At 38.4% G+C, this 11,708-nt stretch overlaps 1 protein-coding gene across 1 annotated transcript in view; it reads left to right on the top strand.

The window, feature by feature from the left end:
- Positions 1–7,675: 7,675 nt before the first annotated feature.
- LOC149283365 (SAM and SH3 domain-containing protein 1-like) overlaps positions 7,676–11,708 on the top strand; it is a 488,451-nt gene continuing 484,418 nt past the window's right edge. The window contains exon 1 of the mRNA XM_089497605.1: positions 7,676–8,140. Within this exon, the coding sequence (XP_089353731.1) occupies positions 7,676–8,140 (465 nt within the window). The remainder of the gene's footprint in view (positions 8,141–11,708) is intronic.

Genomic DNA, 11,708 nt, shown 5'->3' with positions numbered 1-11,708 from the left:
CTTCTAGAACTGCGGTTATCCCCGCGGACTCCTTGGTGTGGCCTTTGCATTCTGTCACGACCCAGGTAAGCAGGTCGGGTAGGAGACCAGTAGCAGGGGATACAAAGGGTTCCGTTTGTACCCCACGATGCATGACGGTAAGTGGGGTGGTACGGACAGGCGCAATAAAACACAGCACAAACAGTATACGTGGAAAGGTACTGTATTGATATAGGTGATATGACCAGCAAGTAAAGGCAGAAAGTCTCTAAGCAGGATGCCCAACTGGCAGGGCTGACGGGTACGGAGGCCCACTGGCAGGGCTGACGGGTACGGAGGCCCACTGGCAGGGCTGACGCAGGTACAGGCAGGATGCTCACGGTACAGGCAGGATGCTCACGGTACAGGCAGGATGCTCACGGTACAGGCAGGATGCTCACGGTACAGGCAGGATGCTCACGGTACAGGCAGGGTCCAGGTACAAGGCCAAAGCAGAGCGGTTATAACACTACAATGCAAAGGCCCTGATTGCAGGGCTAGGCAGGCTTATAAAGGCTGAGCTAATTAGATAGCAAGGTGCACCTGGACATGATAATCAGCCAGAGAGGTCCTGAGTGGCAAGGGGCGGCCACTAGTGGTTGACAATGGGAATGAGCCACACAAAGTAAGAACAAGTCCAGCCAGCGAAGGGTGAAAACGTGACAAGTGGACAGCTATACCTGACTGAACAGCAGTGACTGGCATTTTCAAGGCTTTGGATATCTTTCTATATCACTTTCCAACTTTATAAACTTCCATTACCTTGTTACACAGGTCTTTTGACAGTTCTTTACTGCTCCACATGGCTCAGTATCTAGCCTGCTCAGTGCATCCACTTGAGAGCTAACAAACTCATTGACTATTTATACACAGACACTAACTGTAATCTAAAAAGCCACAGGTGTGGGAAATTAACCTTTAATTGCCATTTTAACCTGTGTGTGTCACCTTGTGTAAACTTTTGATCAGGGTCATTTGAGTGATATCTGTAATCTTTATGATTTTAAAAGGAACCAGACAGGGCCGGCCCGACAATGGAGCTGAGTGGGGCAACCGCTCCAGGCAGGCGGCACTTTGCCGCCCCAAGCCCTTTTTTTTTTTTTTTTTTTAAATTGAAAGAGAGAAAAAGGGGCGCCGAGTGGTTTTCGCTTACCAAGCTGTCAGTACCCGCTCGGCGCCCCCCTCTCTCTCCTCTGCGGCGAGTCTCCCTGTTCGGTCTCGGTGCCGGCTTGTCATGCTGAGTGGCGGAAGATTACCTCATTTCCGGCACTGAGACCGAACAGGGAGACTCGCCGCAGAACTGCTGAAAGGTAAGTACAGGGGGGGGGGTAGGAAGGGTAGATAATGGGGGGTGCAGGGACAGAGGGAGAGGAAGGGTAGATAAGGGGGGTCGGCATTTTAAAATTCGCCCCAGGCGGCATTTTGCCTTGGGCCAGCCCTGGAACCAGACAACTATGTGATAATAAATGGATCACTAGCCTTAAATAAAAGGTATTAAATAAAAGATATTTTCAAAATCAATGCCAGCATTTCACAAATAGTGCCAGGTTATGCAAACTTTTGAGCACTACTAGGTTTGAAGATACAAGAACAATATCATGAACGTACAAAGAACGACATTCATTAATATTACAGAATCAAAACCTGTGTGGGAACAGGCAGACTTAGATGTCCATCCTGGAAGATGCCAAAGATCATGGGGGCAATACATGGGGATGACGGCAGCCAGGACGCAGGTCCCTGATACACCCTAGAAGTTTTCACGGCTCATGCTGTCATAACTGTCTGAACATAAAAAACAATATTCCAACATTAAGTGTCAGACTAAGCTCTAATGCAGGGGCGTCCAACATGTGAACCTCGAGGTGCGGCTCGCGTGAGATCGGCAGCCAGGATCATAAGAGCCCTGCTGCTTACTTGTGGGAGGGTCCATTCTCTGCTCCAGTCCTGCCTCCTCTGTGGGGAGAACGAGGGAGGCCGCGCCCCCTGCTGAAGTCTGTGAGCGGCATCGAGAGCTGTAGAGCAGGTAAGGGGATGGGGTAGGTTGTGTGAATGAGTATGTCTGATTGAGGGAATGAATCTGTGAATGAATAATTGGTGTGTGTGTGATAGCATGGATGTGTAAGTGCTGTAACCTAGGCATGATGGGACTATGATTGCTGTTAGCAATCACACTCCTATCATGCCAAGTCAGCCACCCTGTACCAGCATGTATTGGCTGACTTGGGATGATAGGAGTGTGATTGCTAACAGCAATCTGCTAACAGCAATCACAGTCCCATCAAGCCTAGGTTCCAGCATTTACTGGTTGCCTGGGTATAAAAAGAGTGTGCTTGCTGTTAGAAATCACACTCCTATCATGCCAAGTCAGCCAGTACATGCTGAAACCTGGCTAGCTGCCCCCCTTGTGTATTGAGGCTGCCAGCAGTATGGGGTCTGCACTCACAGCCACCCTGTACCAGCATGTATTGGCTGACTTGGGATGATAGGAGTGTGATTGCTAACAGCTAACAGCAATCTGCTAACAGCAATCACAGTCTCATCATGCCTAGGTTCCAGCATTCACTGGTTGCCTGGGTATAAAAAGAGTGTGTTTGCTGTTAGCAATCACACTCCTATCATGCCAAGTCATATTGTTGATTTTTTTTGTCCAATTTTGGTGTGTTACTTTTAATAAAAGTGTGGTTACACACTAAAATTGGACAAAAAATACAATGCCCAGCCAACCAGTACATGCTGGAATCTGGGTATGCCTGAGATTGCTGTTAACAATCACAATATATAATTTTTTTGTACAATTTTGGTGTGTAACTTACTTTTATTAAGTGTGTGTGTGTGGGGGGGTCATTTTCAGTTTCGGCTAAGTGAACCCTGAATTTTTGGTTTTGGTCCAGAATTTTCATTTTAGTGCATCCCTAAAATAAATAGAACTATTTTATTTTTACTTATCCAGAATCCTGAATTTGTAGGCCCAGAAATCCCAGAAATCCATGAGAGAAAAGTAAAGGTTTTGTGTCATTTACTTTATTTTAATCTGCATATTTTATTAAAGGCCATATTTTCTCTCAGTGAAAAATGAGTGCGGCCCTCGCAGAATTGATCATCATCAATGGGATTAATATGTTCAACCAAATACTGTAAACAGAGTTTAGTTTTTATTTAATTAGACACACAACTCCTTTAGCTAAAAAAAATAAACAATTTTAGCTGCTGGCTGATAGAGGGCACTGTAAGTCCATTTTGTATTGAAACTGTGTTTTCTCTGGGATGAAAAGAAGGGGCAGAACACCCTTTATTCAAAGAGATAAAAGGAACAAAAACCTGCAGCAAAAATCTCCCAATGCACAAGGCTGACATGATTTAATTAAAATAGATGTATGGAGGTAAAAAATAAGAGTTAACCAATTACCAATATTAGCAATATGTTCCCAGGTTAAATAAAATTACTAGTATTTTGCATTGTTTTGTGATTGCGGTGATAAATTCAAACACTGTTTTTTTTTAATGTAGCAAAAAAAGCAACATGTGCTAGTAACTTTGCATCAACACAAAACATTTTAAACACTAGCTGCATTGTAAATCTATGTGACTCCTTATCCACAAAAATATTAAATACAAACAAAAATTTGGTGATGCATGTGCCAAAAGGATATTAACCTTAAAAGTATATGGATGTTGTAGTCAAACTTCAAACGTTTGGATAAACATAAAACAGATTAAAAAAAAATACATAGTGTAAATATGTCAGAAATGGGTGCTTTTACATTGTGATGAACATGTACAGGCTTCTCAATTGCAATAGTGGTGGTCTGATTTTTCCCAGTTTAGTACTCTAAAAAATCAGAAATTTTTTTAATTACTATAAATATAATAAACAAATGTATTCAAAAAAAGTAATAGCTTGCATTTAAGCATCATCTGGCACCCTGTTGGTTGAATTAATGGTCGAATTCTCCTCAGAAAAAGTTATTTCCTTTAATAGATTATGCGCATAATCGAGACAAGACACACAACACACAAAAGTCGAAGCGTTGTCTAATTACATATTTGGATTACATGGTTTATATAACTTCTTATCTGCTTCTAATAGCATGCATCATTCTGATTGGTTACTTTTTAAGCAGGTTACGCCTCCTAGTAGATATGTTGGCGCAACTCGTGATACATCATAGACTAGACATTTTCTACTGTCTTTGTCAGCAATAATATTTATGATTACATAAGCATTTTTCTAACACACCCATGGCATAAGATTCAGGTATGAAGTAAAAACAAGCGAAATTGTATTGCTGTCACCTACTCGTGTGCTTTTTTGTCAGTAATCTGAATATGACTTCAAAACTTAAAAAATGAAAATGGTCATTGTGGGATGTAATTATCTATGAAGTCTTATTTCATCGTTGTTTCCTCCTACAGTATAATAGGTGTTTAAATTGTATTTTGGTGCAAATAAATATAAGTCTACATTAAGACATGCGTTTAAATATCATAAGCCTGGTTTCAGAACCTGTAAAGCTAGTTGCATTAATATGAAAAACTATTGTTGATCAATTAATTCTACAATTTTGGTGCAGAAGAAAATACTACATGAAAAATTCTACACAATGTGTTTGGACAACATAATGTGCCCAGATCACTGAAGACAGCTTGGACTTTTCCCGTCAGCACTGAATCAATACTGAAGGTGCTAGAAGGAGGGTCCAGACCATAATTGGATTACTGATCACCCTCTTAATAATAACACAAAATAATAAATACTTATACAGACCCCAGTGATGTAACCATAACATCATCACACATACAAAATAAATCCCTGAGGTCTATAAAGAGTAATACTGGGGCTGTTGCTGAACATTATTTTCTCTCAGTTGTAATTAAAATATTATTCAGACTAATATCAATAGAAAATATATAATTGATGTGGGTACACTAACCAAAAAAGGGAAATTGTGTCTAAATATTATTGGTTGAATATTGTATTATCTTTTGAGGAGTAAAATACGAGTGTTTGTGGACACGTCTAGGACTGTGCTGCATGAGAAAATAGCAGTTAAACAGAAAATTCTAAATTGCTACGTAACTCATTGTTCTGAAAACAATTCTACTTTTATATATGATGCGCTAAATTTTAATCAATAGCGGATCTCTAGACATTTAAGGTTGCCCCTTAAAGCATTACATTTTCCTGACATTAACATAAATTTCATTTTTATTAAGTATTCCATTTTTAAGAATAAATAAAATCTAGAAAAGAATGAAAGCATATGCAGGAAATATTACACCTGTCTGGGTTAACATATTTAAATCTTAAAATCAGTTCTCAACATGAATTCCTACATATAGTCTTCAGGAAAAGTGGTTTGGACAAATACTCTGGAAAAGTGTAACAAAAATTCTGGAAGTAAAATACTTATTTCGTAAGCATAAAATAACATGAACACTTGCCTTTTAGGTAAGAAGTAGGCCAACTTGATTGTATCTGCTGTCAAACCCTACAGTAAGCTCTATGTCATCATTGCAATCAACTGATTCAGTGGATGTATTTGTTAATGTTCTTTCATTTGTTTCTCAATTGTAATAAGGAGCTTGGTCAAAAATATGCACACATGTCATTAAAACTATACCGTATTACAACATACTGCTGAGGTCTGCTTTAAACTAATTTACCGCAAACACTAGTTGGTTGATTCAAGTAAATAGAGACGAGTGGTTGAACAATGAAGTCTAGACCCTGACTGTGCAATATTTGTTGTTTTTTTTTACCGACCATCAGCTACAATAACAAAAAGATCCCTGCCATTGTCGTGTCTTTCTCTAACAATAAAACCTTTGTTAATCCATTATATAAGAAGCAAATACGACTGTAAATAAAATCCCCGCTCCTCCCTTGAAAAGTACTCTTTTGCCAGCACAGAACTCGTTTTGCAGCAGATATTGTTTACACTCAGGGCTACATTTGTATTATTTTATAAACAATAAGAATAAAAAATAAAATTGAAACAAGATAAAAAATGTAATTGAAAACACTAGGATGGCCAAGGTTTGTCCCAAATAAGCTGGATCCAGTTCTACCAGTCTGGATTTATTGTAAGGGTGTATGTTTTTGTGATTAGTGATCCCTTTGCGTGACGGCACTGCTAGTTATGATCATTGATCGCTTGTAATATTTTGGAATATGCTCTTTGTATCTGTTAACGCCCCAAATTATATTATACAGCGATTAATAAATAAAAAGTAAAAAATAATAATAATACGCACAGATGTTGTCACAACAACTAGTAAAATACTGTGGTTTTGACCATTTCATTACCAGAGGGTACCTCTGGCACTCAGATGGTTAACTGCATACAGAAACTGACAGCATTCTTCCTCTGTCTGCTGTCTCCTTAGATATGTGTGAGAAACCAGCTCAAGACTATTCTGTTTACGCCCGAGCGCCTTTATTTACATACAGCCAAACATTAAAAGGTGAATGATCTTGTTTTCATGCATGTTCTGGTCCCTGTCACCCAAGACAATGCCAGAAGAATTCCGTGAAAAGGTCACAGGCAAACCTTTCATCCAGCAGATTATTCATTCACTCGCCATTCAGCAGCTCTACATTATAACGAGAGAATAAAAGTAAAAACAGAAGAGATTAAACTTGGGAGATACGACAAATGCGTACGACTGAAGAAGAGCAAATTACGTAAATAACGTGAGGAGAACAGACTGTCCGCAGCTAAACCGCCTGCTATCCAGCCTGGCAGATTAATCTTGAATCAAAGTCCCCTCCCCACACAGACACACATTGCACAGGCTGATGGCTGAGCTACACTTGGAGTTCTCTCTGTGGAGCGGCTGCAAAATATAAATACTACTACTAATAATAATAATGATATTAATATCCTACAACCTGTTTTCTGAATAGAAACCACCAGAGGCTAAACAGGAACCACTTGACCAGGTTCTAGAAATTATAAAAAAAGGCGGGCGGGGTTAAAGAAAGACAGAAAGCCACAACGGACAAATCAACCTGGGGACATATTGATGAGCCTCCTTGCAATGCATTGACGGCTGGAGGAATAAGGAAGGCTGTCTGGCATCCCAGAGATGAAGACAGGAGCAGGAGGAGGCAAGAAAAGTATACAGAAAGTGAGTGGAAGAAACAGACTTGCTGGATTTCACTTGCAATTATAAAACAAACAAACAAGCAGGATGGAATGTATTGTGTGCAACATGGATTGAATGAAACAAGTGGGACTGAAATGCACAAGACAAACTTGTTGGAGAAATACTTAGCATCATGACATAAGGGTGCTGCCTGCTGTCAATGATAGAGAAGGAGGAGACAGCTGTGTATATGTTTATTCTAAAATCTGATTAAAGAAGAAAGGATCTATATTTTATTATTAGAATTTATTTTTTGGCCGAGACAGAATTCTCATCTTTGCCTGTGGGATACATATTGCAAAAAACATCAGGTACCCGAGTTGTGATTCATCTTATTGTTATTTCACAATTGTCTGACCATTTGTGGAGAAAGCCAAATATTTACATTTAACAATTTTATTTGCTGTAGATATTGTTGTGAATCATTTTATCTTGTGAATAGGCATAAGCTATAGCTTTAGATTTTTTTTTTTAGTTTTTTTTTTTTTTTTTTACACAATTTAACATGTGTGCCAACATAGTGTTTGAGTGGCTTAAAACTTTGCAGCTTTCTCAATATTCAGAGTCTTTTATGGATAATGGCTATGATGATTTGGAGGTTTGCAAACAGATTGGGGATCCTGATCTGGATGCAATTGGTGTAATGATCCCTCAGCATCGCAAAAAGATTCATGATGCTGTCCACAGACTGAAGGACGAGGAAAAAGAGGCAGCAAGTGGATTATATTTTACGTTGGAGCCTCAGGTAGGCTCCCCCACACCTGATATCTACACCAGTCACCTGGTGGACCAGTATGAAACCAAAGCCTGGAAGGAGGCCCAGGGTCACAAACCTGTACCAAGGAGTAACAGAACTGGCCAGCTCAACCGAAGTTTGGTTACCTATCCAAAACTTAAGTTAAAGATCATGATTAGGGATAAACTGATTCGGGATGGCGTCAACCTCAGCAAACCACCTTACTCCGAAAAGGTAAGATTATGGTGTCAAATTATCTTTATAGTGAAACTACAGTTATCGGAAGAGCAACTTCCACAAGTCATTCGTTCTTTCTTCTGGCAAGTAAGGTGTCGGATACTGTTTGTCTGCAGTTTCATTAAGATGTTAAATTCCAGTTGTTAAACTTGCGTTGGCCTGTTAATTGTTGGATTTTCAGTGTACTGTCGAGGCAATGTGTCGATATTTTCCCATATAACTGGCATACATGAAACATTTTCCTATGTTCTGTGTGGGATCCATCCCTTTCTGCATGGGCAGCTAATCAAGCTACAAGTGGAAGTAGCTAGCTCATCAAGTAGTTTTAATGTAGTTTTGCCTATAAGCTACAAAAGAGATTATGGAAAATAAATAGGTGGTTTGCAATTAAATTGTGCTTGAGAATGATTTAAAGCACTGTTTGCAATGACATTAAAATTTAGTTTGAACCCTGTCAGGGGTGATCAGTATATTTCAGAGCAGTAAAATGTGGCCTAACAGTGGCATTTGTAAGGTTAAATTAATTCAGCAGACACAAGAGGCTAGATTCAATGTCAGTGATAAATATATCAAAAGTAATTGAAAAGCAGGGAGTGCATGGATGGCAATGGAAATATTAGATAAAACAACCCTACATATATTAGTTGAAATGTATAACTTGAAGCTATCGCTATTTTATTTTATTTTCCCCCCAATTTTGCAATTTATGGGAGGACTGCTATTTAGTCTTTTGTGATATCTCTGACATTGAATCCTATCCAAGACCTTGAATGCTTAGCATTTATCTAAAATCACAGTTTGGCCATGATATTGGAGAAAGGATCTCAACGTACTGTATACTAAACGATTATGTTGCTTGCTATTGCCCTGCTTTTCTTTTCATGGTGTTGTGCAACTCCCATCACACTTAACCAGATTAAGATGATAAGAAGACGACCGCTTTCCAGTTGCACAATTACATTTTTCTTCATTCATATACAGTTACCATTGGCTACATTCTGAGTGCACTGGGAGCTCTGGACATGTTTCTCCTCTTGTTTACAATGAGGAGGTCCTTAACCCCTAAACCTGGGTCTGTGTTGACTGTTTCCTTCTTATAATTAGCACAGCAGTTCTCAGTTTTCACAGCTGGACATCCAGTCAGTTATGGACAAGTCTGTCCTTTAAAATCAATATTCTGGTTTTCAGTATATAATTCTGGTGAAACTTTCAAATGTTTTGTGTTGGAAATAGTTAACGGTTTATATAGTTTTTGGTTATTTCCTAATTAAAACAGCTGAAATTCTTTCCTTAAAAGCTGTTTTTTTTGCCCGAATAGTTGCGAATGATAAAATACACTTGAACATCTTCGGACAACAGCAACAATGGTTTTTGCATTCCATGAATGGTTTAATCGGTGGCTTAGCGTGGATCCTGAATGTTCTAAGGAATGTGTGCATGTGTCGACACAGAAGGGGAGATTGTCATATAAAGTGGATTACACTTATAGAAGCAGGGCCTCATGCACTGACATACAGAAAGGCTGACTTTGTCCAGACATTCTGGCCATTGATCTACTGCAGATCTTCTAACGCTTCTTTTTATTTAACTCTGACACATTTTTATAACAGTTGGAACAGAAATCCATAAATAAAAGCCAAAGAATGAATTGAAATGTTTGTGAATGATCTCATCCTTAATTGTATATGAAAATAATACATGTAGACTAATGACATATTTAACCCCACAAGTCTCAATGGGGTGTAGAAGTCCCCTCCTGCTGAACCGCTTAAATGATCTGCTCCACAGTACATATACACTGAATTTTCTGTTAGAAAACTGAGGATAAATCCATATGAATACAACTGAGCACTATGTATCCTTTAAAATACTTACATTTTACAGATGTTCATATGTATTTACTTCATCAGTGCTTTATACTGCATATTACCTTTGTAGAGATAGATCTTCCTGCTGCAATCATGAAGGTTCAACAAATCAGTTGTGAGTAATAAGATTTCTATGTAAAGTTTGACAACCAAGTTAAATGTTGCAAGCAACAGATAGACAGCCTACAGGGAAATTACGTCTGTGGCTGGTCAGGCGATCTTACCTTGGACAAATAGAGTGTTTGGATCTTTTTTTCTGCATTCATAACAGTGTTGGGATAAAAAGCTGATTTCAGGAAGATACAGTTTTGTTTGACAAAATGGTGTATGACAATTATGTCATGACATCCAGATAACCTAGAACTTGTTAGTTGATCTTTATCTTAAATTACATCAGAAACGCGATAACCTCAGATTTTACTATACTCGCTGTGTTTTTTTTTTCAACAAAAATTACAGAAATTACTTAAAAATGTATATATATGAATCCACCTTTAGCTATGTAAATAACCGGTAAAATGTACAAAAAAAATCCTATATTAGCTACACAGGTTATGCTCTGTAAATTGTCTTTAAATATTTTTTCAAGAGTAGACAAAAAGAAGAAAAATTTTATTTTATTATTACCATACTGAATCATGTCATTTTTTTCTTGCAGTGTGAAAGCCACTAAACACTGATGCATGCTAGAAACAGATCATAAGTTTCTGCTCTTCATTTTCTTTAAGTAATTAGAATTCATTTTTGATAAACTGTATTTTAAAAGCTTTTTGGGTGTGCTCTAAAGAATACATAATATGCATAAAGCTTTTAGTAGACTGTTGCCAGGCACGCACTTATTCCAGCATAAGAATTAGGGACAGATACAGGATGAAATTCATCTTGAATGTGTTTTATTTAATCTAATATGCATTTAGTTTATAAAACACACCTGACATTAACATTGCATTTTATATATTCACATTACACGTTTTGCTTTAAACTGTTGCAATTAGATTTTGATCAGTAAATCTTAAACAATGGCTCATTGGGTTTGTAAGTAGGGGCTGATACTTGTTTTTAGCATTGGTCTAGCATTAGCACAAAGGGTAGTGGAAGCTTTAAGGTCTACCAAATGACAGTTAATAAAGTAATGAATGCAATCATATGTTATATCAAAAGTATTTAGTATATGACCCCTCTAATACATACCGTATTTTCATTTGGAAGATAGAATACTAAATGTATTGTGACTACAGCTATCCATCTTTATATGCATGAATTTTAGTTGATTATATATAGTTATGTTAAGCTACATATTCTGGTCTAGGTCAGAACCCCTTGTGCCTCTTTACAAGGGGCTGATCCCCCAGTTGGATGATCATGCCATGGGTTACATTTAGATTACAGGAATTGGAACCCTTGTATTCCAACCCTGTTCAATTTTATTGAAAATATTGGCTCTTGTTAAGTAATTTTTTATTTTTTTTTGGAAGCCCGACGTGTCGTGCTTCTCGTTGGGTGTGCTCCGTGAATCCTGTGAAAGATCGCAGCAAAGCTCATGTCCGTCGATAAACTATTGCTCGGCAATCCCCCATGGGATATGGCAGAGCCTTTCCTCCCCGGCCAAAAGGCCTGCAGGAGGGTCAGATCTTCATGGTTCCCTCTGAAGAGGAGAACCATTGTAGGGAAAAAGGCGGGTAGCCACAAGACTTCTC

This window comes from Sceloporus occidentalis, unplaced genomic scaffold (assembly GCF_023333645.1).
Source record: "Sceloporus occidentalis isolate IW3139 unplaced genomic scaffold, rSceOcc1.0.p SCAF_105, whole genome shotgun sequence".
Lineage (NCBI taxonomy): Eukaryota > Metazoa > Chordata > Lepidosauria > Squamata > Phrynosomatidae > Sceloporus > Sceloporus occidentalis.
This window is presented reverse-complemented; position numbering and strand designations above follow the sequence as displayed.